Source organism: Mus caroli, unplaced genomic scaffold (assembly GCF_978045245.1).
Source record: "Mus caroli unplaced genomic scaffold, Mus_caroli_1 scaffold_15, whole genome shotgun sequence".
Taxonomy (NCBI): domain Eukaryota; kingdom Metazoa; phylum Chordata; class Mammalia; order Rodentia; family Muridae; genus Mus; species Mus caroli.
This window is the reverse complement of record NW_028227270.1, coordinates 83,278,384-83,294,481: the sequence shown is the minus strand read 5'-3', so window position 1 is coordinate 83,294,481 and position 16,098 is coordinate 83,278,384. Positions and strand designations below refer to the sequence as shown.

Genomic DNA, 16,098 nt, shown 5'->3' with positions numbered 1-16,098 from the left:
ATGTAGGTGGAGTTGTCATTCCTGTCTCTGGAGGCTAGGGAAGGAGGTTAGGTGAGACTTTTCTAAAACTCTTTGGCTAGTAACTGACATGAAGTCTCCAGTCCTCCTGCCACTATTGTCATTGTGGGGCTAGCAGGACAGATTGGGAACTCTGCCATCCTGTGGCCGGCAACCAGGGGTCTCACCCTAGATGGAAACTGAATCCAGCATCCCAGCAGGACTGTGAGAGTAGGATGAACTGCTTTGTCTGTCTGTCCAGCCTTTATGTGCCACAGAACACTGGCTTTGACCTGCCACCCCTGCCTGCTCTTTGCCCTCAGCACTGCTGCAGTTACAGGTGTGAGACCAGTAAGAAGGTTCTGCAGTCCTTCATTGAGACTGGACATAGTGGGTATTCTGTGCATGACCTCTGGGCCCCTCCCCACCCTCTGTCTCCTGTTGGAATTTGCCACCTGTTTGATATCTGCTATTCTGCATTGCACCACAATAACCCCGTAAGGAAGTATCTGGGTTCAGGTTACGGTCCCAAGTTTCCAGCAGGGGAACTCACTGCCTCATGGGGCCTTTAGAAGCTGTCTTGCTTAGTAGGAAGACCATGAAGTCCTATTGGTTCGACTGTAGCTCATTCTGACTGGGAGGCCATGGCTCACCTGCACCAGAACTGTTCCATCTGTAGAATGGACACAGTCAGTTAAAAATAGCATTCTCATGAAGTCACTAGATGCTGGCTCCAGACCCTCCTTCCTGTCTGCTGTGAAAACAGTTTCTGTCATGAAGCCTGAGAGCAAAATTGCCTTGCATTTCCGTGTGTTCTGTATCAGGACTGGCAATATACAGCCTAAAATGCGCCAGTGCTTACAGCCATCTTTCTCAAATTGATTTCTAGTACTTTTACCATTGTTGGGTATATAAGACCAGACTGATATCCCTTACAAATAAGTTTTTCAAATGCTAGTTTGTTTTTTTTACCCCAAACTTAACATCTCTTAAATTGAGGTGAATCATGCAACAAACTTCAAAAAGGAATATATCTATTTGCCCTTCTTACCTATAAATGTTGATATTAAAAAGAGATGGTTTAGCCAGGCATAATGGTCTAAAAACCCAGTGTAGTGTGCATCTCTGATCTTGAGGCTAACCTGTTCTACGTGGTGAAGTCTGGGCCAGCCATAGCCACAGAAGTGTGACCCCCGTCTCAAAACCAACAAAAGGGAAGATAGTCTCTTAGAATCGCAATCAGTACAGCACTTGGAACAGAGCTATTCTTTTCACTTTCTTGTGGTTTAAGGCAGCCAAGAACTGATAAAGCTTCCTTCCTTAGAGTCTAAGCAAGGGATTATGGGGCCATGGCCTGGTTGTAATTTTTTGCCTATTTCCTCCCACTAGGTGATTTAGATCTTTCTGCCCCATCACACACAAAAAGAATAGAATTTTAGCTTGAGCCCAAGGCCTCTGCTCTCTGACCTCTCTCTCTGACATCTTCCCCCTCCTCTCCCGGCAGCCTTTCGGCAGATGTCTATGGTAGCTGTAGTCTAGACAGGACGTTCTAATTCTAGAGCATAAGTATGAGGTGAAGAGAATGATCCCTGACACTCTGCAGCATCCTGCGGCCACAGCCTTGTAGGAAAGGGGGCTGAGTGTAAGGAAGCATGTCCTCTCCACCTCACAGCTTTGGCTCGTTCACCCTCTACATGTGCCCTGCCACTGAGTCACCAGACAGCCTCTGAGAAGCATGAGCTAAGCTGCTTTTCAGAGTGAGGGGGACAGAACATGAGAAATGCTCCCCTCCCCACACACACACTCTTATGAGCTTCTTGGAACTGGGCCTAATGGTGCTGGCGTGTAATCCCAGCTAACTTTGGAGACTGAAGCAGAAGGATCACAAATTCAAGGGCTGTGTGGACTGTGTGAGAGAACAGCCGGAGACAGGGAGGCCCTGTCTCAAAGGAAAAGAAGATATTATTGAACAGATGTAGATAAAGGTCCACTGTAGAGCACTTGCTATCATGTGCAAGCTCCTACCTTCAACTCGAGCCCCATGAAAATGAACTATGGGAACAACTGCTTGTCATCTGGGTAGTTCTCGGTGGTAGAGAGTTCCTACCTAGTACCCACAAAGCCCCGGTTCTCTCTTCAGCTCTGGTAGCCAGGATGAGGAAGGATTTGGACATCTCAAGTAAAATCATCCTTGAACATAATTATTTGTGAAAACCTACATCTGTATTCCTACATTCTGCACAGTTTGGATTCTATGCTGATAGTAGTGGTGGTGGTCATTAGCATAGTGAAACCCTTTTAATGTTATAAAATAAGGATTTTTTTTTCTTTTTAAGATCTAATGTCATTCTTGTCTATATGTCTTAGGACCTTTCCTGAGAGTGTTGCTTTAAAACTTGATAAAGTAAAGCCACATACATAGGTCACTCATCAGGTACCCTTTCAGAACTGACACATACATATTACTTATAGTGCTTCTTGTGTGTACCCTAGTTCTGTAGATAACAAGAGTTATAACATATAATGCACTCATTGAATTGTCTGGGTGGTTTGATGGTCTGTTATTAATCCACATAGGTCTTAAGCACTCTGGTCATGTGATCTCTCTGTCAGTATACTTCCAATTTGACAACCCCAGATGCTTCCACAGGCAGAGAGAAAATGACAATACAACCGTTAGCTGGACAGTAGTTTCTGGGGGCTAGTTCAGAACTGACGCTTGGTATATGATCTAATGGAATGATTTAAGAATTCGGGGGTTCTTATACATTTGCATGACTAAAGTAAGTTTTTTATTCAAGTGCAGTGGATTACCTGATAGTTTGTTTCTATCTTATTAATGCCAGTCAAGTTTGTGAATGTTTTCTAACACAAAGCAGGACATCAATGGGCTGGGCTTGCAAGAGCTTGAAAGGAGATGCTAAAGTTTTACCAAGACCAAAGGCACTATAGAAATGATGCTCTTAACTAGCGAAGTGTTGGAGTATGGTGGTGTTCAGGGATTCAAGGCAGTGGGCTCCACCCCCACACTTGAGAAGGATAGTGATGACTGATGGGAGCATTCAGGTAACCCTGCCTGTGTGTAATATTGAGGGAAAACAAAAAAGACTGGGGTCTGTGTTGTCATCGTCAGATGACATTTTCTGTGTGCGTCTTCCTTCTAGACATATGAAGATTCATGAGAAGGATACCAACAGTACTACAGCTGTGGCCCCTCCCTCCCCTCTGAAGCGCAGGCGGTTGTCCTCCAAAAGGAAACTGAGTCACGACGCCGAGTCAGAAGACCCAGGACCAGCTAAAAAGGTCCTCTGAGTTTATGACACAGACATGCTCCATTGTGTGGTGCTTGGCAGAAATGCCTCTAGCCTTTATTATCACAGTGTGGGGACTTGGAAGAGATCAATCTGGGACCTTTTGACCTGGATGGGTGGGTGGGTGGGTGGGTGGGTGGTGGGGTCGGTGAATGGATGGATGAGTGGATGAATGGGTAGTCAGACCTTGGTACTGAGTGCAAACCATACTTTTTAGCACTTCCTAGACTAACGTTAGGCTTTCTTCTAAAGCAACCGATGTGGGAGCCCCCTTGGTGATGCCAATCTGTGCTTTTTCCTAAGATGGTAGAAGATGGGCAGTCGGGCGATTTGGACAAGATGAGCGATGAAATCATTCACTGCCCATTGTGTTTCAAGGAGTTTGTTTGCAAGTATGAACTGGAGACCCACATGGAGACCCACTCAGATAACCCACTAAGGTAGGGGAATGTGAACTATACCTGTGGTCTGGGAAATTACTGTGTCATGACATCCCATATGTCATTCCAACATGGGCTCCAGCAACTGAGTTAGTTCATGAGGACATTGGTTGGTAAGGCACTTAGGAAACACATGGTTTGGAACAAAGGTGAGATGGTAAGCAAGAATGGCTGTTCACTTTACTCCCTTGTTCTTCCTGGGGTCCCTTGAGTAATCACTGTGTCTCCAAGCATTGGCGATCTCCTGTCACAGGGTATGTTGTATATCAGACATATTTCCTTTGCAAAAGGTGTTGGCCACCCAAATGATTGCTTGCTATACACGGATAGGTGGTCTATATGAAGACAGTCCATGCATTTCATGTTCCCAGCACAGCACTGACATGTACTAAGTGCTTAAACTGAATTAGATGTACACTGCCGAAACCTGAAGCACTGTAGGTGAGAGTTCCTGGCATACAAACAGGAAAGCTGGTTACACAGTGTGAGTGCTCGGTGCTTGCTCTGCTTCTTTGGCCTCTGTTGGTCTTTAACAGCCCTAATCTGATCCTCACCTTCAAGGGCTGAAAGTGTGCATGGTGGTACGATTTTTTTTCCTAGCCGTGGTAGAGAGAGGAACACTCCTGTCTTTGTCTAACTTCTCTTGTAACTCACCAGTATTCTTGGTGTACAAATGGAGTTAGAAAATTTCCCTACAGAATTGCTGCAGTTTATATGTTCCATCTATTTTCAGCATTATAAAGGACAGAGGGCCACATGGGACCCTCAGCTCAAGCATGTAGCTGAAGGTTCATCTAGCTACAGGGGGTCGGCTCCTGTGTCATCCTTTCAGAGGACATCTTAGGAGTACACGATTTGGGTGTCTGTTTGCCTGAATTCCCTTCTGTCAGTTTTATGACAGGGTTTCACTGGAATGGGCGGAAGAACGTTTGTAGAGGTTAAAGTGTCAAGCCCTGAGGATGCTATAAAGCACCTGGGTGTGTCCCATGGGATTCCACCTCCACTTTCTGTGAGGGGGGGAAAGGGCCCAATCCAGAGAGATCCCAGGAATGTTCTAACTGTCCTACCCCAAGCCCATCTCTGCTCCCATCAGCTGCATCTGTATCTCTGGTTTCCCAGTTCACGTTGACATAGAGCAAGATTACTAATGCCTGCATTCTCTCCCACTCTTCTCCAATTCTAAAATATTTCTCTTAACTTTTATCTACCGAGAAATCGCTCTTCCTCTTTGTCACTGACCACTGATTCTGAGAAATTCAGAAATCATTTGTTTTGTTGAGACGAGATCCCTCAGCTGTCCTGGAACTCACTATGTAGACTAGGCTGGCCCTGAATACACAGAAATCTGCCCCTTTGCTCCTAGAGTACCTGGGATTAAAGGCATGCACCACCGTGCCTGGCCAAGAACCTAGCTTCATTCTCTCATCCCCACAGCATCCTCGAGTGTGGAGCCATGCTGAACAGTGAGCAGTAAGTGACATAAGCCTCTCACTGTGTGGCGAGGGATTAGAACAGCACAGAGGACCTTGATTCCTCCAGCCACGCAGCCATTAATTTAATTCCCCTGTGTCTGTTTTACCTCACTTCATATTTTATTTTGTGATCAGATTCTATTGTTGGACCAACCTGCTTTTGCTTTTACTGGTAATTCCATCATACAGGAAAGTAACCTGGCTCTTGTGAGTGATTTCTAGGCAACCTGAGTCTGTGTGGTGAGGAGGGAAGACTGGGTGTCCCTTTACTGAGTTGGAAATCCTTCTCATGCAGAGAAAATGGGGGTGGGAATCCCATTAGACATGGGTCCATCATGGGCAGAGCTATCTTAGCCATGGTGTACATGGCTTTGAAGTTGAACCTTTGCTGTCCTGTCCTGTTAACCAAGTAGGTTTCCTCACCTACTTGATGATGACACCATTTGGGGAGGGGTTGGCTGAAGAGGTTGCTTAGCACCAGATGGACTTAGCCCCTTTAGGCAGTATTCATTCCACCAACCCCACAGCAGCTTGTCATGGATGGCCCCTAAGAAGGGGTGGCTTGGTGGCTTGTGTACCCAGAAAACAGACCAGCTCCAACTTCGTGGCTTTATCTAGTAACTCTTGTGAGGCCAGATGGGGCTGGCTTTTGAAAAGCAAAAGGAGTTGATTATAGAACATAGTTAATTCCCCTTTTCTCCTCTCTGCTCAGCTTCCACATAATAACCTACTACCAGAGTAAGCCTTGGGGCCAGGCATGGGCCAGTAGGGGCCTAGCCGGGGTGGTACATTGTGACAGTAGCTGATGGGAGAGACTGCTTGTTAACCCAGAACTAAAATAGACACCAACTCCATTTTCAAATCCCAGAGGCGCAGAGCCACAGTGGGATGCTACCAGTTTAGAACCAGAGTCCGTAACTTAAAACAGCTGTTGGTTTCTTTCCTCTGCCCTCGTCCCACTCCCTCCCCTCCGACCCAAGTTGGCAAGGTGCCCGTGTTCCTTAAGAAAGTGTTGGCAATCCAAACTTGTATATATGCTGAGTCTTTTCTCCTGCACTCTGCCGAGTTTCAAAAGAGTGAAATTCTGGCATTGAACAAAAGGAGGACACAGCACCACCGCTGCCACTGGTAGATTCCTGTTCTTAAGGTCGGGTATTGCTTACCACCCCTTCTGGCCAGCTCCTGGGTGAGGGGTGATAGGGCAGAGAAGAGAGCTGAATAGAGACATCCCAGGCAGTGAATGGCCTTCAGAGCTGAAGGTAGGGGACAGTGCACAGGGCAAGTGTGCAGGGAGGGAAGAGCGGCTGGCCCTGAATGTCTTGCTTTGTTGTTAGGGCAGAGCAGTGTGCAGGCCACTGATGTTCAGCAGAACAGCGTGACTCATGTGTCGCTCGACGTCTACTTGGACGTTTTAAAGTGAAAAGTGGATTAGTAGTGTCATCTCAAGAGTGGAACACACAGGTGCTCAGTGTCTGTGAGGCCTGGGATTCAATCTGCACCTCCTCAAGGAAAAATTTAAAAAACTAAGTGCTGATTAAATTCATTTAAGGCAAAATAGAATGTATAACATTCTATACTTACAATCAGCATACAATTATTAGTGGTACATTTTTACTTTCTCGCTGTCTTATGTTTAGTAATTGAAATCTATGCTTATTGAACAGTCATACCCCGTCTTAATGGAAACTAGTCCCACACCAGGTACCTATCAGCCCACAGAGCAGGTTAAATGACAAGCCAGAAGGCAGTGAAGCCTTCCCCAAGAGTGAGCTGGAGAGCTGGATAGTCACCGTGGTGATGAAGGAGCTGCCAAAAGCAAACTTGCTCCAAGTTATTGTATAATCTTAGGTGGTTCCTTGATTAAAGGAGATTGGGTAATAAGTAATTTTAACATTATTTTAGTTAAAATATACCCAACAAATAATGGAGACCTCATTGTGACAATGTGAGGCATTTGACCAGTCTTGACTAAAACAGGAATGTCTGAGGTGGGTCTGAGGTGGATTTTTTCTAACCAGGGACTGGTTAGAAAAAAAGTATGCAAGTTCAGAGCCAAGAAAGAAAGACTCAGTAACTAAGAGCTTTGGATCTGACATTGGATATTGTGGCACTCTTCGTTCCTTCCAGGTTATGGCCATCATTATGATCACAGCATTGATCTTTAAATTACCCCAAGTTTAAGGCAGTGTTCTCGGGTTAGTCAGGAAATGGGCTATAGGAAGCTAGCAGGGTCTTTGGCAGGCACCCAGGGCTCTGAGGGGACACCAGAGCTTGCTGCAGGCCCACCAGTCCCTTACTGTGCATCCTGGTGATGGGGCCATTGGGTGAGACATCCCAGGACGTTCTTGTCTCTGTTTCTTGGGTATTCTGAGGCATTCAGCTCCCTTCACTGCTCACCGACACCTGCTGAGAGACCCCATATATTCTCAAAACACAAAACACCAAGCAAAGGTGAATAGAGTACTAGAGTCTTTATTAAGACTCCAGGGGTCCAAGGATCAGCCCAATGGGAGCTGGGAGTGGAGGACAGACTTAGAGGGGGAGGCACCTCCCTAGCCCGGCAATTAGTCTCAGTTGGACTTTCACAGCCTCCTCACCACCCAAGGGCAGGAGCAAGGACCAGTTTCACCTGGCTTTAGGGGCTTCTCTTCCTGTCCCCTATGAGCCCCTTAGATACTCCCTGCTTCACGACATGCTGGCTTAATTGAACAGACCTAGTAAGGTGCCTGTCTGTGTTGGACAGCCTGGGTATGTTCCTAGGATGTGGCAAGGGGAAGCTACCCAGCCAGGCCTCTGTCACAGGCCAGCATTGCTGCTCACAACAACTGGGAGAGATTACTGCAGCTGTGGGTGTCAGTTCTCTCCACAGGATGGGCCTGGCAGGGTAGGCTGAGGGAAGAGGGATGTCTGAGTGAGGTGGGGCTCTCTTAGAGAGGGATTGTTTGCACTTTGTCTCTGGCGACAAAGCAAGAAAAATGAAGCATGAAATCCCCCTTTAAAAAGAATGCCATCAAAACTCTGTCACAAGCACGGAATTGGGCGTCTCAGGGAATCCGGCTGGGTCCCCCTTCCAGCAGGGAGTCATAGGTTCTGCTCACTGCATTTGCAGGGAACACGGAGATGTCAGGATCAGGAAAAGTGCCCAGGCATTGAGGATGTGACCTGGGCCAACAAGGAGCCTAGACATCTGTAAATGACAGTCCTCTGAGCAAACGGGGTTACAGACAGCACTGTCCCAGCACTGCCTGGCACGTCTGTGACCTCAGGCAAGTGGAGGCTCGGTTTCCCCATCTGGAAAATAGATTTGGCGACTTGTGAGTCTGAAGAGCGTGATCTTTGGCCTGAAACTATAACAAATACTGAGTTTTTTGTTCTGATACTTTTACTTAGGATGTATTGTTTGTTTGTTTGTTTACTGTGGGGATGAGGGCAATGTGCTTTCATGTGTTTGAAAATTTTTGTCACACCCAGCTTTTATGTAGGTGCTGGAGGGGATTCATCATATATTACTGAACCGTCTCCCTAGCATCTCAAGCCCTCCAACAGAACAGTTAACATTTTGCTGTGGTCTTTCTTGGCTATCCCATTCCAGTGATACCGAGGAGTCAAATTCCAGAACAAGCTCTCCCAAGTACTATGTACTTGACAGAGCATGAAAGCATTTGTCCTTTGCTCTCCATTGTCATAGAGAGCCATTTTTATCTTGCGTTACCTTTGTAAAGTTTAGGACATTAAAGAGCTATTTAAATGGGGCCTGAGGCCTGCGTTCTGAGTGCCGTCACCTTTACAGACTATGTCAAACAGGCAGGGTTAGCAGCTTGGAGGGCCTTGATGCCTACAAATAAGAGAACGACACTTCTTTTGGTAGGATGTTGGAGAAATCTGCAATTGTAAAAACGTTCCTTAAGTTTGATATTTCCCCTGTAGTCTTTTGAAAATATATTTTGGGTCGTTATTTTTTTAAAGTTAGCTCTTTAGGCTTAAGAGGAGGGAGAACATCTGTCTATCCCTCCACTCCGCCAATTTCCCTTTGTTTGTTTGTTTGTTTGTTTGTTTGTTTATTGAGGCAGGTTCTTCCTATTTCGCCCTGCCTATCATAGAACTTGCTATACAGACCAAACTTATTATACAGGCCTTGAGCTTTCTCCTGCCTCTGCCTCAGGAGTTATAGGGTTAAAAGCATGGACTACTATGCCCAAGTTGCTTGGTTTTTTTTTTTTTTTCAAAATTTATTTTATTTATGGTTATATGTATGTACATGAGTGTGAGTACCTACAGCAAGTAAAGGTGTTGGCTCCCCTGGAACTAGACTTAGCGGCCTGGATGGGTTCTGGGAATTGAACTTAGTTCCTCTATAAGAAGAGTACCACCTCCTATCCAATGAGGCATCTCTGCGTCCCTCTGTTTTCTTGGAGGGAGGTGTTGTTTGTTTGGGGTGTCACTGTTTTGTTTTGAGACAGGCTCTTGCTCTATAGCCCATACTGGTGTCAAATTCCCCAGAGTCTTTGTGCTACAGCCTCCTGAATGCTGCTGTTCTGGGCACAGAGACTAGCACCCAGATCTCACTGCCCCAGGAGTGTGCTTGCTGGAACTGCACAAGAGGCCTTGGGGGACATCTGAGTGCCTGCCTCTTTAGGTTACTTTTTTGAAACACTCCTGCTGACTTCAGGATTTTTATCTTTAGAACATTACAGTCACCAGACAAATAAATAATACTGCTGTAGCAGATGCCGAAGGAGCACATCCCAGTGCCACGCAGCGACAAAGCTGACAGAGAAGACACCTGCCCTTTTTTATTTTTATTTTTATTTTTTAACAACTTTGGCTGGATCGTTGGGTCCCTGTAATGGATGGACATGCACACCATGCTACCCCACTCCGTTTCCACCTTTGCCTCGATTGTTTTCTTTTTGTTTTGATTTGGTTTTGTTTTTGTTTTTTTCGAGACAAGGTTTCTCTGTGTAGCAATGTTTTCTTTTAAAAAAAGAAAAAAGTAAACGAAAGAAAGATGCCTTTTAACAGGGATGCTTGCCATCCAAGGGATAGATATCTCAGTTCCCCTCCTAGTTAGGCACGTGGCATGCAGCAGTTAGCAATTTCCTCTCAGGTGGCTTGGCTTCTAACTTGATCTGCAGCTGCAGCCCGCCTTGAGCTCTTGATCCTCCTGCCTTCACCCCTGCCTATAAGGTCTTGGGGTTGCAAGTGTGTAGCACCATACTCAGTTTCGATGCTTTTTAAATCTTTGACTGGATTTAAGTATGAACTCCAGTACTGCTTGTTGCACTAAGATGTCTTTTAAGAGCTGGAAGGGCAAAACCTCAGCTCCTGTTCCCTTGACTCGGTGGATCTGGCTGGCCCACTCCTTTCCGTGAGCGGGTTGCATGCTAGCTGTCAGGCTCTTCTCTTCTGCGGCTCGCTGGTTTGAGGCTGCCGTGGAGATGAGTTCCTGTGGAGCCAGACACGTTAGCAATAACATCTCTCCAACCTGGCAAAGGTCAGCTCGGATGCGATGGCACGTGGAAGAAAAGGGATAGCGAGTATAGAAATAGGGGTTCAGACATTTTTTTTTTCTATGACTGGGAATTGAGCCCAGGACTTTACACATGGCAAGCAACTGCTCTATACTCAGCTACGCTCCCAGCTTATAGAACCAGTGCTCACTGTAACAGTGCCTCCCCGTGACCTTGACAACTGAAAAACACTTCTCTAAGCACACGTTGTGGGTTGTCTGTGACCATGGTTTTCCAGCACCCCATTCAACCTCTATGACGTCACATACTCCCAGGTACAATCAGAACTTTGCCCATTTACCCTGCCTGCTGCTAGGGGGAGCTGCAGTCAGTCTATGGAACCCCTCCAGCCCCCCCCCCCCCCCAGACCTCCTCTGTCTGTGCTTCACACCTACCCAGTACCCGGGTGACAATGATACTACAAGTGGTACTAAGGGAGGCACTAAAGTAGGACCCCAGATTCAGAGACTGGGGAGGATGCTGGGCTCTGCCCTAACATGCCAAATTCAAAAATCTCACCGTCTTAAGTATACCGTAGGCTAGCTAATGTGGTGCTGCTCATTCCAGTGCTTTCTAAGTGAGTCAGTACCGTGTTCTGCCCTGGGGTACAATAGGCTACTTCTTTAACCACCATGCTTTGACAGTCAGTATAGTGAGCACGCCTATAGAGACGGAGGTCAGGCAAATGCCTGTCTCTGTGTTCATTGATGTGTTCCACGTGTCTCCTTAAACTGTTAGCAGTTTTTCCACGAAATCCCCTTCCCCCAGCCTGGTGGGAATAACCTATTTCAATGTGATTTTGAAAAGGCAGTTCTGTTTTTGGAAGGAAGTGTGAGTTCGTATAGTTTCCTTGAGTTTCACAAGAAAGATTCACTTTCCCCAAATACATTTATTTTATCGACCACAATGTTGGTTTCCAACGCAGGGCCTTTTCTATTGCCAGGAAATCAGAAGACAGCCAGTCTGGTGTGTAACAGTTCTCTCTGGCAGGTCATCAGGATCTGTTACAAAATGAAAACCCTTCAGCTCTCCCCTCTGTGCTGTGACTCTTGAGTGTGTGTCTGCCTCTTCTAAGAATTTTGCAATCATTCTCCTGGCAGGGCTGAGATGTCCCCACAAAGCCGGTTGAGGATGACAGAGTCCTGGGGCCAATGGCTGTATCCTTAATGAAAAGTGACCAACCCGAGCCAGGTCTATGGACACCCTGAGAATAGCTCCTGATACAGGCTCTGCCTGCTGCCACCGACTCCACAGAGTTACAGCGACCTCCCTTGTCCTTCAAGCACTTGGAAACAAGGTTGCAAAGCCGGGCTTCTCAACCTGGGGATGGCTGCTAAGCCCTCATCCCTGATAAAGGGCCGACTTGCTGATGGTTCTCCTCCTCAGCTTTATTTTATTTAAGGTCTATCCACAGATGCAGAGTGTGAGGCAAAGAGGCCCGAGATTCTGAGAGCATCCTTTTTTTTACCCAGCTTCACAATGCATGCATGGTTTCAAAGCAGATAAGGCTTTGGCTCCAGTTGATTTATTTAGGAGGATGTGTTTTAGGTGGTGGGAGCTTTGGTTTATTGGAAGTATTGCATTTGTGGAATACAGTGGGGGGTTTTGTTTATTTGGAGGGTTAAGTTTGGGGGCTGTGTGGAGGATGGGTTTGTTTGCTTTTTTTTTTTTTTTAAATCTGCCATGTCAAGCTACTTGCTTGTGAGCTATGCTAAACCAGTGATTCTCAGCTTTCCTAATGCTGTGACCCTTTAATGCAGTTCCTCATGCTGTGGTGACTTCCAATCATACAATTATCTTGCTGTAACTTGGGAATTGTAATGTAAATATCTGATTTGCAGGATAGCTGATATTCGATTCCCAAAGGGGTCCTCCGGTCCCTCAGGTTGAGAACTGCTGCTTCTCAACCTTTCAGAAGGTGCCTGTTGTCTCAGCAACTTGGTGTCTCAGGGATCCTTTTAAAACAAACAAACAGCCGGGTGTGGTGGCCCACACCTTTAAGAAGCAGAGGCAGGCAGATTTCTGAGTTCCAGGACAGCCTGGTCTACAAAGTGAGTTCTAGGACAGCCACAGAAAAACCCTGTCTCGAAAAACCAAAACCAACCAAACAAACAAACAAACAGAAATCCAGTACTTAAAAGACAGAGGAAGTGGATCCCTGCAAGTTTGAGAGCAGAATTATCTACAGAGAGACTTCTAAGCCACCCAAGACAACATACTTGAGACTCTTAAGAAAGAGAAAGATCTGTAAAATGAAAGAGCGGTGTTAGTGACAGGCAAGTGGCAGTGCCTACAGGAGGCACCAGCAACAGGTCTCCTGCTACCTGCCATTGATCTTACCTTTCAGGAAAGGTCTTCTTCATCCCTTAACTTAGCTCTGGTTTATAGAGACAGCAGCGGGATGCCGTGGGACATTCTGAGCCCTGGGTTTAATACTTCCCTCCATTCCCAAACCTTCCCCACCCTTCCAGAAGTTCTCATAGTCTCATAAGTGTGCAGGCAGAAAAAAACGTGAAAGCGAGCCCTTTCTTATTACATGTCCCAAACCCAAAGAGGTTAGCTTCTGTCAGCTGAGACCCCACTGCACACTCAACGGTGGCTGGAGACCTTCATTGTTGAAACCTGAAGTGATAAAATATCACCTCAGTAGTTGAGGTAAAGGACTTTTCACCCATTCTTATACATATGTTAAGGAGCATTTAGCATATGCAGAAAATCTAACAGCAATTTCTTAATATCTAATCAGAGGTCAGTTTATGTAATTCTGATATTTCTCATCTTTTTAAACCAGAATATTGTAAGGAGTTGGGCTGGTAACCATGTTGGATTAACTTGAACGTAGAAAGTCTAAAAGCTAGAGTGCTGTCAATCTCCTCAGCCTCAGAGGTCAGCATCACGAGTGTGCTCTTAGACCTCAAACCTGTTCCAGCCAAAAATAGACCCTGGCCTAAAGTGCCAGCATCTGCTGCTGTCCTACTTAACCTGTGCCTCAGCCTTCTTTGTATTCTGACAAGGGAGGGGTCCTGTAGTATAAAGTCTCCCCAAGGATATGCCCCACCCACAAACAAGGTGGGAGCTACACCAGGGGAAGGTTGTCTGAGCCCAACTTCTATAAGAACTGTTGGAAGCTCAGTAGACTTCCCTCAACAAAGAGCCTCGTGTCTCCAGTGGCCAATGGGAACCTGGTCTTCTAGATCTTGTTTAGGGGATGTTTCCAGATTAACAGAGGAGAGGCAGGAGGGCATTGTGCCTCTGCTGCTAGGGAGTGATGACCAAGGCTGCACAGACCCCTTCAGCCCCAGCTCAGTTGCAACATGAGTGATTTTCATTGTCATTCTTTCCAGAAAAGAATGAGCAACAAAGTTTCTATTAGTGAGTATGTAGTGTAAAGGGGAGCAAGTTGCTTTGCTCTGTAGAAACAGTGGCAACAAGCCCTTCCTCTTGAGGGTTCATCCCAGTGAGATGTAGTAAAACAAGTAAATGGAACTCTGCCATGATCTAAGTGCACACCCACCCTGCCTCACACTAGTGAGGAGGCGCCCCAGTGACTGTAGTGAGTTTGGCCTGGGGGTGCTTCCAATCCATTGCCGCAGCATTGACTTCACTCTCAAGGAAGACCATGGTGCCCACCACCTGTTGGCCTCTATCCATGCGGGCTTTGCATTTGTGTGAGCTCAGTATGTGCTTATTTTTCAGGTAATAGTGGTGGTGAAACAAGAATCTGATACAGTTTCTACCAATAAACTAGAATCAGTTTCTCTCTGTTAAATACCAGGAGTGCTATGTGGTTTGACTACTGCCATGTAGACATGTGGTGTTTGTTTCTGAAACGGGGTTTTGCCTTTGTATCTCTCAGGTGCCATGTGCCACCGTGCCCAGCAGCATGGGCATTTTGTGTTTTGTTGCATTTCTTTCCTTTGTTTGGTGGTGGTGGTGGTGGTGGTGGTGGAGGAGGAACTTGGAGACAGGCTCCTGCTATGGCAACTTCCAGGATCCCAGCTGCTTTCTCTTTGTGCACAAACTTTAGATGATGGTATCATGCATACATCTGTACCACCTGCAAAGATTCGGTATCCAGAATTATTAGAATTTATCTTTAAAAAAAAAATCAAAAGGGACCGAGGCATGGTGCTGCCTGCCTTTAATCCCAGCACTTGGGAGGCAGAGTTAGGTGAATCTCTGTGAATTCAGAGCCAGTCTGGTCAGTACATTCGAGAACAGCCAGGGCAAGAGACGTCTTGTTTTTAAAACCCAAGGGGAGAGTGGAGCACACTGGTAACGTGACTTCTTTATGCCTTATTTTTATTTTATTCAGCTAAAATGAAGCAATAAAGCTAACAGACCATTGGAGACTCTGAGCCATCTCCTCATGGTTGTTACTCTCTTCTCCTAGATGTGACATTTGCTGTGTCACCTTCCGCACACATCGAGGACTACTGCGCCACAATGCACTTGTCCACAAGCAGCTTCCCAGAGATGCCATGGGAAGACCTTTTATCCAGAACAACCCTTCGATTCCTGCTGGCTTCCATGATTTAGGGTTTACTGACTTCTCCTGTAGGAAGTTTCCTCGAATCTCTCAGGTATGCTGATAGACCTAGTCAGCCAGGATGGGAGTTGGGGTGTTGTTTTTGTATAATACCCTTTCACTAAAATTCAGCCTGGCTCTTGGGTTTCTTGGGCTGAGGAGTTGATGGTCTTTTATCTTAGTTGAGTTTTCATGTGAATCTACCTACCTCATCAGGACCTTTGCCCATACTTCAGGCTTTGAGATTAAAAGTTGAGTATTTACTACTCCTGCCAATGCCCTGTTATAATATTCAGTACCTAGATCACAGCTAGGTATTTGTAACAGTTTCTGTTAAAAATGGTTTGGATTTTTTTTCAGATCCAAATGTGTGTGTGTGTGTGTGTGTGTGTGTGTGTGAGAGAGAGAGAGAGAGAGAGAGAGAGAGAGAGAGAGAGAGAGAGAGAGAGAGAGGATTGTGAAAGCCAGAAAAGGGCATTGGATCCTTAGAGCTGAAGTTAGTTGTAAAGTGGTTGTTGTCAGATATGGGTGCTGGGAACCACACTGAGGCTCTCCTAACTACTGACCTGTGTCTGCAGCTCCTTGGATCTTTACGAATCTGAACAACAAACGCGCTGATTAGTTCCCTGCCTATGCAAAAACTACCAGAACACTTTTTAGTATTCCCACGTGTAAATTTGAGATAGGAAGTATCCACGTACAAGTTCTTGACATAAATAAGTCTCAAGTGCAGTGGACTTGACACATATGTACATGCACAGCTGTCCCAGGTGATTGATTCCCTCCTCCCCCAGTCATGGAAGCAGCCATTTTGTGAAGAAGGCACCCTAGTTTGTCCTC

At 46.1% G+C, this 16,098-nt stretch overlaps 1 protein-coding gene across 10 annotated transcripts in view; it reads left to right on the top strand.

Annotated features, from left to right (window-relative positions):
- Positions 1 to 16,098, top strand: part of Rreb1 (ras responsive element binding protein 1) — a 177,320-nt gene that overhangs the window by 137,924 nt on the left and 23,298 nt on the right. For all 10 annotated transcript variants that reach the window (XM_029468436.2, XM_029468435.2, XM_085831171.1 and 7 more), the window contains 3 exons: positions 3,162 to 3,300; positions 3,612 to 3,748; positions 15,124 to 15,313. In XM_029468436.2, coding sequence (XP_029324296.1) covers positions 3,162 to 3,300; positions 3,612 to 3,748; positions 15,124 to 15,313 — 466 coding nt within the window. The remainder of the gene's footprint in view (positions 1 to 3,161; positions 3,301 to 3,611; positions 3,749 to 15,123; positions 15,314 to 16,098) is intronic.